Source organism: Macaca thibetana, chromosome X, assembly GCF_024542745.1.
Source record: "Macaca thibetana thibetana isolate TM-01 chromosome X, ASM2454274v1, whole genome shotgun sequence".
In the NCBI taxonomy this organism is placed as follows: Eukaryota; Metazoa; Chordata; class Mammalia; order Primates; family Cercopithecidae; genus Macaca; species Macaca thibetana.
In genome coordinates this window covers 148,701,950-148,717,106 of record NC_065598.1, presented here as the reverse complement: position 1 = coordinate 148,717,106, position 15,157 = coordinate 148,701,950, and the positions used below count along the sequence as shown (strand labels likewise).

Below are 15,157 nucleotides of genomic sequence, written 5' to 3'. Positions count from 1 at the left end.
TGGTGCTTCTGGTGCACCTGTATTCCCTGCCCTCTCAAAGCCCCCCGCCTCCTGCCTTTGTTTCCCCCACACACCTCTACTGCCCAGTCTTCTTCAGAGCACCCAGGCACTCTGCTACCAGAAGCTCCCGGAGTAACAAAAGCCTCCGTGTCTCCACCTGTGGCATGGGTGTGTGTGCAAGGCCCTGTTGAATGCCACGTCTTCTGGGAAGCCTCTGTCATGTGGGGTGTGCTGTGTCATGTGGGGGCGGGGAAAGCAGACTGGCCAGGGCTTGACACCGGGAGCCGTGGCTCTGTCTTACCCACTGCAGCAACTGTGACCTGCCTTGGAGCCTAGCCTTGCAGAGGCCTAAGGAGAGGGGTGGGAAAGTGTCCTTTAGAGCAGAGTGGTAGGAGTCATGGCTGGGGCTGGTGGAGGCCAGGGGCCACATGGGGCTGGCCCCAGAACCGAGGGGCCTTTGGCAAATGACTTTTTGGGCGCTTTGCCTGGTGGGGGTGGTACAAGGGTTCTTCCCACCCCACTCCTGTAGCTGGCACCTGCGGGGATACCCACCCTCTGCCTTCCTTCAGCTCACCTGTCTCACCACGGCTGCATCACACTCCAGAAGGCAAGGGCCACATCAGCCATGCCTCTGGTGTTTATCTGAAAATACCGAGTTTCCGTCTGAGGGTACCACTCAGCCTGGGGAGGCAGGAGGGAGGCTGGACATGAACATGACAGGCCTGTGAGCAGGGCAGGTAGATACTTTGTGCCCGGCTGGGCACAAAGCTCATCCCCTGAGCATGAGCCAAGGCCGAGGGTGGGTGCGAGCACACAGAGGATGCCTCCCCAGCTGCCAGGGGCGTCAGCCTCATTACCAAGCACCCCAAAGGGGAACTGTTTGGGGTTGGGTGGGTCAGCCTGCAGCAGGGACTGAGACGGTCACTGTGGCATCAAAGACCAGCAGTGCAGCACCACGCCCAAAGGCTGGAACCATTCTGTGGGCTGTTGGCCTGGAAGGTAGGGAACAGCTCAGCCCAGCTGCCTTGTAGCATCATCGGGTCAGTCATAGAGCTACAGACAGATTTGGGCAGCTGGAAAACAGGCCCAGAGAACGGGGGTGTGGGCTCACCTGCAGTTACTGTCTGGCCTTAGAGCTGTGTCACTTGTGTAAAGAAGTCAGTGCCGAGGCCGGGTGCGGAGGCTCACACCTGTAATCCCAGCACTTTGGGAGGCCGAGGCAGGTGGATCACAAGGTCAGGAATTTGAGACCAGCCTGGCCAACATGGTGAAAACCTGTCCCTACCAAAAATACAAAAAAAAAAAAAAAAAAAAAAAAAAAAAAAAAAAAGCCGGGTGTGCTGGCAGGCGCCTGTAATCCCAGCTACTCCAGAGGCTGAGGCAGGAGAATTGCTTAAACCCAGGAAGCAGAGGTTGCAGTAAGCCAAGATTGTGCCACTGCACTCCAGCCTGGGTGACAGAGCAAGACTCCATCTCAGAAAAAAGAAGTCAGCGCCAATGGCTCCCCATTACTGACTGTTGAGGTAGTTGGTGACAAACTGATTCAAAAGAGAGGACTTGCTAGGCTGGGTGCGGTGGCTCATGCCTGTAATCCCAGCACTTTGGGTGGCTGAGGCAGGAGGATCGCTTGAGCTTAGGAGTTCGAGACCAGCCTGGGCAACATTGCAAAACCCTGTCTCCACTAAAAATACAAAAATTAGCCAGGCGTGGTGGCACACAACTGTGGTCCCAGCTACTCAGGAGGCTGAGGTGGGAGGATCGCTTGAGCCTGGCAGGTCGAGGCTGCAGTGAGCTGCCTGGGCGACAGAACACTATCTCAAAAAAAAGAAAGAAAAAGAAAAAGAAAAAAAAAAAGCTTGCCTCTTGTCTACCCTATGTGGTGACAGGTCAGAGGGACCTGCATTCAGGCCCACTAGCTGTTCCCTGTCCTGCTGCACCCCTGCCCTACAGGCTTGGTAGGGCCAAGACCCTCAGCCGCCCTGCCTGGGCCCCTGACACATTAGGGGGCACATTAGAAGGGCACATTAGGGCCCCTCTCCGGGCTCCCTTAAAGGTAGCTGGTGTAGGGCGGGGTGGGTGGCAGCCCCGTTTCCCCTTCCCCTTCATCCCAGACCGTCCGGCCATCCCAGCTTTTCCCACCAAGCAGGATCTTGAGACCAGGGCACCCAGCAGGGGCCCTGGCGGGACTGGCCCATTCTAGGGGAGGGTCGCGTCAGGAACAAGCGCGGGGGCGGGGCCTCAAAGCCCCGCCCCCAGGCCCAGCGGAACCTGAAGAGGAGGGGGTGGGTGAGCCGGGCGCGGCTCTGTCAGCTGAGTGACAGTCACGGGACCGCGACCAACTCTGTCTGGCTTCCTAGAGGAGAGGGAGGGATGAGCAAGGGTCTCCGAGCGCGGCAGACCAGTGGTGGGGTGCGTGCAGGGAGTCCTGCCTTGGAGGGTCCCGGGGATGGTGACGTCTGAAGCCCCGTGCAGAGGTGGGGGGATCCCCGAGGGCTGGTTCCCGAGGCTGGGGGGCCTAGGTCCCATGCGGGGGCTGCGCCTTCAAGTCCCAGTTCCCCTAGGACATGGAGAAAGAGCGAGAGACTCTGCAGGCCTGGAAGGAGCGCGTGGCGCAGGAGCTGGACCGTGTAGTGGCGTTCTGGATGGAGCACTCCCACGACCAGGAGCACGGGTACTCGGCAGCTTCTGGAGTCCTCGGCAGGGTTTTTGCCCTTCCTGAGGCCCCTCCTTACTCTCAGGCACCTCACAGATTTGCTGACCCCGGAGGGGCAGGAGGGGCTGGCAAGGCCCCTTCCAGACTTTGCTAATCCCGCGTTCCCACAGGGGCTTCTTCACGTGCCTTGGCCGCGAGGGACGGGTGTATGATGACCTCAAGTACGTGTGGCTGCAGGGGAGGCAGGTACGGTGTTCCCAGCCTGGAAGCTTCAGGCACACGGCCCATCGCCTCAAAGGTCTCCCCACCTCACCCCAGCCGGCCGCTTAGGCCACGTTCCCTCCCGTACCCCGCAGGTGTGGATGTATTGTCGCCTGTACCGCACTTTCCAGCGCTTCCACCACTCTCAGCTTCTGAATGCAGCAAAAGCAGGTGCTCCCTTCCTGCCCATCTCCCAGTGACTCTGTCCATGTTTACTCAACAGGGCACATGTGCGGAGTTCCTAGAGGGGTCTAGAAGCAGGAATGGACTGGGGAGGCTCAAGGGTGGTGTGTGTGGGGCGTCCTGGCCTTACTCCTGGCATGCCAACCCCCCAACCTCCAGGTGGTGAGTTCTTGCTGCGTTATGCCCGGCTGGCACCTCCTGGCAAGAAGTGTGCCTTTGTGCTGACTCGGGACGGCCGTCCGGTCAAGGTGCAGCGGACCATCTTCAGCGAGTGTTTCTACACCATGGCCATGAACGAGCTGTGGAGGGCCACAGGGGAAGTACAGTACCAGGTGTGTGAGAGGATGGTGCCCCTGAAGACCCCACCCTGGGACCCTGCCATGGCCACCTGATGCATTCCCACTCACTACGCAAGTCCACTGCCATGGACCCATCTGTGGGCCAAGTCCCCTTCACCTCTGAACGCTCCCTTACCCCCACAGGGGCGCAGACAGAGAGGGCCCTATCCACGCCCTGCCCCCAGCTGGGAAGAGGCCCCTCCCTCCTCCCTGGGCTCCCTGTGCTTCCAGACCTTGACCCCACAGCCTGGAAGGGACTGCACCCCCAGACTGGGAGCCCCCAAGGCAGAGTGGGCGGATCTGCCTGGTCCCTACTGGACGCCGGGTGCCAGGCCCCAAGTAGGCCCTGGGTGAACGTGTCTCGGGTTCAGGAGAGGAACTGACTCTCTCATCCCAAGGCTGTGTCCTGGGGGATGGGACAGGATGTAGCCTCAGCCTGGGCCTCCCCTCGCCTCCTGCACTCCCAGACGGAAGCCGTGGAGATGATGGATCAGATTGTCCACTGGGTGCGGGAGGACGCGTCGGGACTGGGCCGGCCCCAGCTCCAGGGGGCCCCGACTGCGGAGCCCATGGCGGTGCCCATGATGCTGCTGAACCTGGTAGAGCAGCTTGTGGAGGCAGATGAGGAGCTGGCAGGCAAATACACAGAGCTGGGGGACTGGTGCGCCCAGAGGATTCTGCAGCACGTGCAGGTGGGGGATGCCTGGGGAGCTGGGGTGGTGGGAGGCCCTCCACTCCCCCACTCCCCTGGGTGCCCTGGGGCTTGACACACCTGGAGAGACAGAGATTCGGGGAGGTCCCCACCTGGGGAAGGTGGAGGGCCTGAAGGCTGGCGGGAGGGTGTGGAGCCCCAGGCAAGGCCTGACAGAAGGAGACCCCTGCCCCACCCAAGTCCCTAAGTCCCTTCCAGGCCTCTGGGCCGTGAAACCCGCCCTGTCTGTCCCCATTCAATGTTTCACCCTCCTCTGCTGGAGAGGATTGGGCCAGAAGCGAGGATTACAACTTCCTAGGCCCTGGCTGGACTCAGTGGCTCCTGGCTGTAAACCCAGCACTTTGGGAGGCTGAGGCGGGCGGATCACTTGAGGTCAGGAGTTCGAGACCAGCCTGGCCAACGTAGTGAAACCCCGTCTCTACTAAAAATACAAAAATTAGCTGGGCGTGCTGGTGCATGCCTGTAATCCCAGCTACTAGGGAGGCTGAGGCAGGAGAATTACATGAACCCAGGAGGTGGAGGTTGTAGTGAATCGAGATTGCGGCCTCTGCACTCCAGCCTGGGTGACAGAGCAAGACTCTGTCTAAAAAATGAAAAAACAACTTGCTAGGCCCAAGGGAGTGAATCGGCCCCTCCTCAAATGCCCCTCTGAGCCTGGCCCACCGAAGCCAGCAGGTCCAGGGGCTTGGGTGAAAGGGAGGGAGGAAGGGATTTCTGGGGCTGGGTCTTTCTAGTTGGGTGGCTGGGTGGGTGAAAGGGCTGGAGGTAACATTCCCTTCTGCTGCTTCCCGGTAGAGGGATGGACAAGCTGTGCTGGAGAATGTGTCAGAGGATGGCAAGGAACTTTCTGGCTGCCTGGGGAGACAGCAGAACCCAGGTGAGCGGCAGGGTAGGCTGGGGGCCACCCAGGAGGAGGGGAACACTGAGCCTTGCGTTCTGGGCTTCAGATGTGGGAGTGCCTGGGGGGACGCCTTGAGGAGGCAAAGGAGAGAGGATGGGCTTCCGGAGGCTGGGGATTTCTGCAGAGGGGCAGGCTTCCAGGGCCAGGGAGCTCAGAAGCTTGCTCACTGTTAGGGAGGGAGCAGAGAGGCGCCAAGGGCTTTTGCTCCCTCTGTCCCGTCCCTCAGCCCCAACCCCGCTCTTCCGTACTCCAACCCTCACCAGGCCACGCACTGGAGGCCGGCTGGTTTCTGCTCCGTCATTGCATTCGGAAAGGCGACCCTGAACTTCGAGCCCACGTGGTTGACAAGTTCCTGTTGTTGCCCTTCCGCTCCGGATGGGACCCTGACCATGGAGGCCTCTTTTACTTCCAGGATGCTGATGACTTCTGCCCCACCCAGGTGGGAGAGCACCCAGGGCCATGTGTGACCCACGCTGATCTAAGGCTTTCTGCCTGGGGAGGTGGGTGCTTCTCTAGAGGGTAACCTGGGGCTGGATTGGAACCTAAAGGCCTGCGCTCGGCTTCTGTGCCAGTGTTACAGGAAAGGGGTTGTGATCCAGACCCCAGAAGAGGGTTTTTGGATCTTGCGCAAGAAAGAATTCAGGGCGAGTCCGCAATGCAAAGTGAAAGCAAGTTTATTAAGAAAGTAAAGGAATAAAAGAATGGTTACTCCATAGGCACAGCAGGCCTGAGGGCTGCTGGTTGCCTTTTTATTTTTTATTTTTATTTTATTTTATTTATTTATTTATTTGAGGTGGAGTTTTGTTCTTGTTGCCCAGGCTGGAGTGCAATGGCACCATCTCAGCTCACCGCAACCTCTGCTTCCCAGGTTCAAGCGATTCTCCTGCCCTAGCCTCCCGAGTAGCTAGGATTATGGGCATGGGCCACCATGCCCGGCTAATTTTGTATTTTTAGTAGAGACGGGATTTCTCCATGTTGGTTAGGCTGGTCTCGAACTCCCAACCTCAGGTGATCCACCCACCTCGTCCTCCCAAAGTGCTGGGATTACAGGCGAGAGCCACCGCACCTGGCTGGTTGCCCATTTTTATGGTTATTTATTGATGATATGCTAAACAAGGGGTGGATTATTCATGCCTACCCTTTTTAGACCGTATACAGTAACTTCCCGATGTCGCCATGGCATTTGTAAACTGTCATGGCATTAGTGGGAGTATAGCAGTGAGGACCACCAGAGGTCACTCTCATGGCCACCTTGGTTTTGGTGGGTTTTGGCTGGCTCCTTTACTGCAACCTGTTTTATCAGCAAGGTCTTTATGACCTGTATTTTGTGCTGACCTCCTATCTCGTCCTGTGGCTTAGAATGCCTCAGCCGTCTGGGAATGCAGCCCAGTAGGTTTCAGCTTCATTTAACCCAGCTCCTATTTCAGATGGAGTTGCTCTGGTTCACACACCTCTGACACCAGTGCTCCCCAGTCCCATGTCATATGGAAGCCACCAGGGAGCTGGTGAAACGCTGATGCTCAGACGTATGTGCCATTCGTCTGGAGCCCTGGTGTCCATGCAAGGACCTACAGCTCAGGAAGCTGATGTCACTGGGAGGGTCCTTCAGAACCTCCAAAGGTGTCCCAATTCACCTCCAGTAGCTTGGGTCAATGGAGACACAGCCAGGTCTGGAAAGTTGGGGAGGGGGGTGTCCTGCTGAGATGCCTGCCCCTGCTCTCCCCTCAGCTGGAGTGGGCCATGAAGCTCTGGTGGCCACACAGCGAAGCCATGATTGCCTTCCTCATGGGTTACAGTGAGAGTGGGGACCCTGTGCTGCTGCGCCTCTTCTACCAAGTGGCTGAGTACACCTTCCGCCAGGTGAGCGCTGCCTCCTTGTCCCCTCTAGAGGCTGAATGGGGTAATGGGGGGAGTCTGGCCGGGCTGTGCTCTTGCCCCCTTGCTGAGCACAGTCGCTCAGCTGGTCTGAGAGTTTCTGGAGCCCCAGTGCTGTTCGTTCAGTCAACAAAGAAGCCCCTGTCCTCCTAGAGCTCGAATTTTGGTGGTGGGGGCCGGGAGAGCAGACTGTTAGCAAGCAGACCTAGGTGGTGGTGAGAGTGACAGCTGTGGGAATAATACCACTGGAGAGGGTTGTGGGGGGCTCTTACCTATGGGGTGGCAACGGGGAAGCACTGAACAGGGGCCAAGTCAATCAGGGGTGTGTCTGAGGGACTGGGAGTCTGGGCATGTGGCACAGCAGGGGGGCCTGGCAGCCTGGAAGGATAAAGGCAGAGTAGGCAAGGGATGGACTCCAGCTGCCTGGTCTGATTCCACTGTTACCTGGGTCCTGGGGTTTGGAGGGGGAGGGTGTTATGGGGGAAGCCTGTAGGGTATAGGGCAGAAACTGGGACAGCAGAGGAAGCTGTAGCTGTCATCCCAGCCAGTGAGGGCTGGCCCAGGTGGGAACTAGTGGGGACAGAGGGTTCAGAGTCTGGTGGAGCAGCAGTGGGATTCCTGAGTCTCTAGTTCAGATGGAGAGATCTGGACTCACCATGAATGTTTTCAATATCATAAGAATGTAGATGCTGCCTGGCACAGTGGCTCATGCCTATAATCCTAGCACTTTGGGAGGATGAGGCGGGAGGATCACTTGAACCCAGGAGTTCAAAACCAGTCTGGGCAACATAGTGAGACCTGGTCTCTACAAAAAATTTTTAAAAATTACCTGGGTGTGATGCACACCTGTAGTCCTAGCTATTCAGGAGGCTGAGGCAGGAGGACTGCTTAAGCCCAGGAGTTTGAGGCTGCAGTGAGTTATGATCACACCACTGCACTCCAGCCTGAGCTGGGCAACAGAGCAAGACTATGTCTCCAAAAAAAAGGCCAGGCGTGGTGCCTCATGCCTGTAATCCCAGCACTTTGGGAGACTGAGGTGGGCAGATCACCTGAAGTCAAGAGTTCAAGACCAGTCTGGCCAACATGGTGAAACCCCGTCTCTCAAGACCAGTCTGGCCAACATGGTGAAACCCCGTCTCTACTAAAAATACAAAAATTATCCAAGCGTGGTGGCAGGAGCCTGTAATCCCAGCTACTTGGGAGGCTGAGGCAGGAGAATCGCTTGAACCCAGGAGGCAGAGGTTGCAGTGAGCCGAGATCGCACCATTGCGCACTCCAGCCTGGGGAACAACAGCAAGACTTGGTCTCAAAAAAAAAAAAAAAAAAAAAAGAGTACAGATGCTGCTGAGATCTATGAGGCAAAAAGGGAAATGGAGGCCCAGCAAAGGAGACCGGAATCAGTGGTGACGTAGGAAGAAGACCAAACCAGGGGCCCCCTGAGGCCCAAGTGCTAGGAGCAGAGTGATAAGCTGTCCTGACTGCTGCCCAGGAGGCACCTCGAGCTGCTGAATGCAGGAAAGGACATGGCACCCAGTGGTGGCAAGGCCTGGGTGGTGAATGAATGAAGATTCTTAATGTGTTTCTAAAGCCACGACTCCGACTCCACTGGTAAACCCTGGTACTGGGAGGACTATAGCAGGGGATCTTATTCTGGGGTGTGTGGGCTTTGAAACCGGGGGTGGAGAATCACATCTGTATTTGTACTAACCTCTAACGGAAACTAGCATTTGCTTCCATTATGAGTGGAGGCAGTGAACCACATTGGTAATAGAAGTGCCTGGCTTTGTCACCGATAGAAATCCCAGATGTGTTTATATTGCATTGCAGTTAGAGGGACATCTGCAAGTATCACATATGCTCATCACTACTTCCAAACCACCAGGGTTGTTAGACCTGCAGCTATATCTTAATATTTAATGCATTCATAGAGTATGTATTAGGGGCCACCAGTTATAACTCAAAAATGAAATAATAAGATATAGATGACATTAAACAATTACAAAAGCTATGATTAACAGGTAAATTGGCTGGGTATGGTGGCTCACACCTGTAATCTCAGCACTTTAGGAGACGGAGGCGGGTGGATCACCTGAGGTCAGGAGTTCTGGACCAGCCTGGCCAACATGGCGAAACCCCGTCTCTACTAAAAATACAAAAATTGGGCTGGGTGCCTTGGCTCACGCCCATCATTCCAGCACTTTGAAAGGCCGAGGCAGGCGGATCACTTGAGGTCAGGAGTTCAAGAACAGCCTGGCTGACATGGTGAAACCCCATCTCTACTAAAAATACAGAAAATTAGCCAGGCGTGGTGGCAGGTGCCTGTAATCCCAGCTACTCAGGAGGCTGAAGCAGGAGAATCACTGGAACCTGGGACGTGAAGGTTGCAGCGAGCTGATATCACGCCACTGCACTCCAGTCTGAGCGACAAGAGCGAAACTCTGTCTTAAAAAAACAAAAACTGGCCGGGCGCTGTGGCTCAAGCCTGTAATCCCGGCACTTTGGGAGGCCGAGACAGACGGATCACGAGGTCAGGAGATCAAGACCATCCTGGCTAACACAGTGAAACCCCGTCTCTACTAAAAAATACAAAAAGCTAGCCGGGTGAGGTGGTGGGCGCCTGTAGTCCCAGCTACTCGGGAGGCTGAGGCAGGAGAATGGCGTAAACCCGGGAGGCGGAGCTTGCAGTGAGCTGAGATCCGGCCACTGCACTCCAGCCCGGGCGACAGAGTGAGACTCCGTCTCAAAAAAAATAAAAATAAAAATAAATAAAAACCAAAAAACCAACCAACCAACCAACAAACAAAAAAAACCAGGTAAGTCATTATGCATCAACCAACATAACAGAATACAGAAGGCAAAAATCCAGACATTGAGGGAAATTCTTCTTTACCTTCCTGTGTCATGTCAAGTAGTCAAAAAATAAGTAAGGACTTGAACAATGTAACTCAAAAGATAGAATGAATACACACAGAACTAGTATTATTTATTTATTATTATTTTTTTATTTTTTTGAGACAGGGTCTCTATCGCCCAGACTGAGTGCAGTGGCACGATCATGGCTCACTGCAGCCTCAACCTCCTGGGCTCAAGCGATCCTCCCACCTCAGCTGCCCAGGTAGCTGGGACTACAGCTGTGTACCATCACACCCAGCTAATTCTTTATTTTTTTTTTTTTTGTATAGATGGGGTCTCAATATGTTTCCCAGGCTGGTCTTAAACTCCTGGACTCAAGTGATCCTCCCGCCTCGGCCTCCCAAAGTGCTGGGATTACAGGCGTGAGCCTCTGTGCCCAGCCCAGGACTAGTTTTACTTCCTACGAAGAAGAATACACCAACTCTTATGGGCCACCATTTAAAGAGACATTTTCATACTGGACTTCAATGTAATTGATTCCATGATCCTTTGGAGAAGAGGCTGAACTGACAAGGCTTCCTGAGACAGGTGCCCCAAGGAATGGTAGTGGAGAGAGAAGGAAAGAGAGTGGAATGGGCACTGGGCAGGGGCAGACGGACGACGAGATGCATTTGGGACCAATGGTGAGCCAGGACAGGAGTCAGATGAGATTGTACATCTACTGGAAGACAGGCCTGTGAAGCTGGGAATGGGAGCTCCAAGGGAGTCGCATCTTAAGAGTTTCATGACAGGTCGTTTCCTCCATCAGGGTTCTTTGTTTCTTTAAATCAACGTAACCACCACTACAGTCACGATAGAGAACCTTTTTCTTTCTTTCTTCTTTCTTTCCTTCCTTCCTTCCTTCTTTCTTTCCTTTCTTTTCTTTCTTTCTTTCTTTGAGATGGAGTCTTGCTCTGTCACCCAAGCTGGAGCGCAATGGCGTGATCTCGGCTCACTGCAACCTCCGCCTCCTGTGTTCAAGCGATTCTCCCGCTTCAGCCTCCCGAGTAGCTGGGATTACAGGTGCGCCACCACGCCCAGCTAATTTTGTGTTTTCAGTAGAGATGAGGTTTCACCATGTTGTCCAGGCTGATCTTGAACTCCTGACCCCAGGTGATCCGCCCGCCTCGGCCTCCCAAAGTGCTGGATTTCAGGCGCGAGCCACAGCGCCTGGCTTGATAGAGAACGCTTCTACATCGCAGGGCAGGGTTCTTTCATTCCATCTAGCAGTGTCTCGTCCCCTTGCCCAGTCGGTTATATAGTTGTAGCCCTGCTTGCTGCGCCCACCCCTGCTTTCATCTTTGTGGAGGACGCAGTGTCGCGGTTCAGATCGCTGGTTCTGGAGCCATGTTACCTGGGATCAACCCAGGCTCTGACCCCTGGTAGCGATGCAGTGGCATCTGGGCGGGTCCTGCAGGCGCTAGCTGTCACTGCCTCTGTTATTCCAGTTTCGCGATCCCGAGTACGGGGAATGGTTTGGCTACCTGAGCCGAGAGGGCAAGGTGGCCCTCTCCATCAAGGGAGGTCCTTTCAAAGGTGAGTGGGGGACAGGGCGGGGCCGCAGGGGTTGCGCCTCTCGGCTGCCCCCGGCCCTCACTACCTGCCCGCCTCCACCCGCAGGCTGCTTCCACGTGCCGCGGTGCCTAGCCATGTGCGAGGAGATGCTGGGCGCCCTGCTGAGCCGCCCCGCCCCCACGCCGACGCCCGTCCCCACCCCCGCCCGTCGAGGCGCGGAATAAAGGCTGAGTCTGCTCCACCTGCGGCTGTGCGCGTGTCTGTGGGCTCGCGGGACCGGGGCTGCGGCGCCGAGGGAGGGGCCTGCTCCAGCTCCGGGGCAGCGCCCGCCCCGCCCCCAGGCCCGCCCCGCCCCCAGGCCCGCCCCGCGCTGACCGGCTGCGCGCATTGGCCCGCCTCGCGCGCTGGCCTGTCCCGCGCATTGGCCAAGCGGCCGGGAGCACGGGCCCGGCGGCCGTGCACTTCCGGCCGGTGGCCGGCCCGGCGCGCACCGCCCCTTCCGCCACCGCCCAGCGAGCCGAGCCCCGGTCCCAGCCCCGGCCGTCCCGGCGTCGCTTCGGAGCGCGGCGGCAGCTGACTGCGCCTTCACGATCTGCTGGGACCCGCGAGCCCCGCCGCCGTTATGAACATCCGCAATGCGAGGGTGAGCGCCCGGGGCGGGAGGCTGTCCGCGCCGCGTGGGCGCCGGGCCCGGTGGCTGCTGCGCATGCTCCCGAGGGCCCTGGCCGAGCCCGGCCCGGTGGCCCTGCGTGTGCCTGCGGCCGCTGGACCTATGGGGCTGGCCCAGCCCGCCGAAGAGGCCGGGGCGCGGGGCCGGGGCTGCGATTCCCTCCTGTTTGCGTGATGTCGGGCCTGCGTTGGGTGGGCTCCGGGGACCTCCGGGCGCCCACTGCTGTTCCTGTGCTCTGGGCGTTGTGCAAAGTCAGATCGTCACAGCGCCTGCTCAGCCCCGAGGGAGGGGGGCCGAGCAGACCGACGGGGAGCAGACTTCTCACCCGTGGTCACCGGCGCCTTGGACTGAGCGCGTTCCACTGCCCTCCTTCCTTGCAGCCAGAGGACCTAATGAACATGCAGCACTGCAACCTCCTCTGCCTGCCCGAGAACTACCAGATGAAATACTACTTCTACCATGGCCTTTCCTGGCCCCAGGTGGGCAGCTTCTGAATTTGGGCGTGGGGGAAACCAGGCCGAGGAAAATCCAATCGGGCCATCTTGGAGGGAGTGGACAAGTCTGTCAGAGCCCAGGGGGCTGTATGGTTGGTGACGTCTCTAGTGTTTTCAGCTGGCAGGCAGGGGCAAAGGGAAAGAAGGCGCCTGAAGGGAGCAGAGAATAGGGGCATCGGGCAGGATCCCCACATTGCATCTTCTTTCTGGGCATGGGCAGGGCACAGTGTGGCGCGGGGGAGACCAAGTCACCCAGCCTGGAGGTCATGAGCCATCGTCCAGCTTGTGTCCCTCTAAAGGGCTCCTCCAGCTCCAACATGAAGTTTTCTCACTCCCTTTTCCTCTCTGTCACCAGCTCTCTTACATTGCTGAGGACGAGAATGGGAAGATTGTGGGGTATGTCCTGGCCAAAATGTGAGTCACCAAGGAGGAAGAGAGAAGCTACACGTGTCTGGTGGATGCCTCTGTGGGCTTTAAAAAAATGAATAGGCTCTTTCTTTTCAGTACAGTTGAAAGTTTATAGAAAAATTGAATAGAAAGGACATGGAGTTCCATAGAACCCCTCAGCATTCCCTCCCTGCCAGTTTCCTCTATTAGTAGCTTGTTGGATTTGTGTGGTCCACTTGTGACAAGTGATAAACTAATGTGATATATTACTATTATTATTTTTTTTTTTTTTTGAGACGGAGTCTTGCTCTGTTGCCCAGGCTGGAGTGCAGTGGCGTGATCTTGGCTCACTGCAAGCTCCACCTCCTGGGTTCAAGTGATTCTCCTGCCTCAGCCTTCCTAGTAGTTGGGATTACAGGCATGTGACACCACACCTGGTTAATTTTTTAATTTTTTTAGTAGAGATGGGGTTTCACTATGTTGGCCAGGCTGGTCTCGAACTCCTGACCTCAGGTGTTCCACCCACCTCAGCCTCCCAAAGTGCTAGGATCGCAGGCGTTAGCCACTGCACCCAGCCGATATATTAATATTAACTAAACCCCCCTGCACTTCTCTTTGTGTTGTAAGCCCCATGGATTTGACCAAATGATATGTGTCCACCTTTGTATTATCACAGGATAGTTTCACTGTGTTCCACGCATTTATCCCTTCTTAACCCCTGGCAACCACTGATTTTTTACTGTCTGCATAGTTTTTGCCTTTTCCAGGATGTCATAGAGTTGGAATCATACTGTATACAGCCTTTTCAGGCTGGCTTTTATTCACTTAGTAGTGCACATTTAAGCTTCTGCCTTGTCTTTGCGTGGGTTGACAGCTCATTTCTTTTTTTATTTTTATTTTTTGAGATAGGGTCTTGCTCTGTTGCCCAGGCTGGAGTGCAGTGGCATGATCATGGCTCACTGTAGCCTCAACTTCCCAGGCTCAAGTGATCCTCTCACCTCTGCCTCCCAAGTAGCTGAGACCACAGGCATGCGCCACCACACCCAGCTAATTTTTTGATTTTTTTTTTTTTGTAGAGACAAAAAAAGTGTTGTCCAGGCTGGTCTCGAACTCCTGGGCTCAAGCAATCCTCTTGACCCGGCCTGCCGAGTAGCTGGAACTATAGGCGTGTGCCCCATACCTGGCAGGCATGGGGTTTTCAGGCAGTAGAGGGTGGCAGGATCAGCTGCTCTGATCCAAGAGGCTCCTGGCTCTCCCCCAGCTGGGGTCTTAGGGGGCTGTAGGGCCAGCCTAGAATTTGCATATCCACTTTACAGATGGCGGGGGGTGGGGGTGGCTGTGCCTACACTGAGCTCCTTTGCAGCCTCTGCTTTCTCCCTCTCCAGGGAAGAGGACCCAGATGATGTGCCCCATGGACATATCACTTCATTGGTATGTAAGGTTCACTCAGGCTCTCTGGTGGGGGTGGAAGTGGGGGTTAGTTGAGGCAGCCCTCAAGGTCCCAGTCCTTCACCCGCTCTCTGCTCTTCTCCTACCAGGCTGTGAAGCGTTCCCACCGGCGCCTCGGTCTGGCTCAGAAACTGATGGACCAGGCCTCTCGAGCCATGATAGAGAACTTCAATGCCAAATATGTCTCCCTGCATGTCAGGAAGAGGTGGAAGCTGGGCTGAGGGAAGGGGGATTGAGGGGGAGAGATATTGCCTTGACGGGGGTCCTGGGGTACCTCGGCTTTTGGTGAAGATCCAGGAAGTGGGATTGGGGTGAAGGAGGGACCAAGAGGAGGGGCAGGCACTGGACGTGCTACCCCTCCCTGGCCATGTCCGTGCAGCTCAGCAGTGCCTTGTTCCCCTGCAGTAACCGGGCCGCCCTGCACCTCTATTCCAACACCCTCAACTTTCAGTAAGTAGATCTCGAGTTTTCTCGTGGGCTGGGGTTGGCCCCAGGTCTGGCCCATCAGGGCACCTGAGACCGGCTGAGTTGCCTTCCAGGCTAGGGGTGGGCCGGATGTGGGGAGGACGCTGTGGACCCCAGTGCTGCCAGGATGCCTCCACATTCACTCGGTGGCTGATGGTTGAAAAGCCGGCATGGAGACAGCACCTGCCTGCTGAAACGTGCTCCGTGTGTGTTGTGATGGAGGAGCTCTGGCCCATGCTGGCAGAGGCTGGTGAAGGGCACACGGGCTGTTTAGTAATGTTTGGGAATAAAGAGGTGTGGGTCCCTGGCGTGAGCAGATCATAGCATGGCCAAGCACCTGGAAGAATCCAAGAGAGAGCAGA

At 56.4% G+C, this 15,157-nt stretch overlaps 3 protein-coding genes across 5 annotated transcripts in view; 2 read left to right on the top strand and 1 right to left on the bottom strand.

Moving 5' to 3' along the window:
* LOC126945506 (emerin-like) overlaps positions 1 to 15,157 on the bottom strand; it is a 365,730-nt gene that overhangs the window by 329,065 nt on the left and 21,508 nt on the right. The window lies entirely within an intron of this gene.
* NAA10 (N-alpha-acetyltransferase 10, NatA catalytic subunit) overlaps positions 1 to 15,157 on the top strand; it is a 126,262-nt gene that overhangs the window by 109,309 nt on the left and 1,796 nt on the right. Inside the window, exons 2-7 of one of the 2 annotated variants that reach the window (XM_050775500.1) lie at positions 11,835 to 11,973; positions 12,381 to 12,479; positions 12,850 to 12,908; positions 14,267 to 14,312; positions 14,420 to 14,535; positions 14,736 to 14,780. In XM_050775500.1, coding sequence (XP_050631457.1) covers positions 11,953 to 11,973; positions 12,381 to 12,479; positions 12,850 to 12,908; positions 14,267 to 14,312; positions 14,420 to 14,535; positions 14,736 to 14,780 — 386 coding nt within the window. In that variant the 5' untranslated portion in view covers positions 11,835 to 11,952. Of the gene's footprint in view, positions 1 to 11,619; positions 11,974 to 12,380; positions 12,480 to 12,849; positions 12,909 to 14,266; positions 14,313 to 14,419; positions 14,536 to 14,735; positions 14,781 to 15,157 lie in introns of those variants that run through there. The other variant, XM_050775499.1, reaches the window with a different exon arrangement.
* RENBP (renin binding protein) lies at positions 2,286 to 11,571 on the top strand. The gene is made up of 11 exons (XM_050775475.1): positions 2,286 to 2,409; positions 2,562 to 2,671; positions 2,824 to 2,899; positions 3,010 to 3,085; positions 3,257 to 3,429; positions 3,903 to 4,127; positions 4,943 to 5,024; positions 5,312 to 5,487; positions 6,777 to 6,908; positions 11,264 to 11,351; positions 11,436 to 11,571. Exons 1-11 carry the CDS (start codon positions 2,371 to 2,373, stop codon positions 11,552 to 11,554), a joined length of 1,296 nt encoding a protein of 431 aa, XP_050631432.1. The 5' UTR covers positions 2,286 to 2,370; the 3' UTR covers positions 11,555 to 11,571.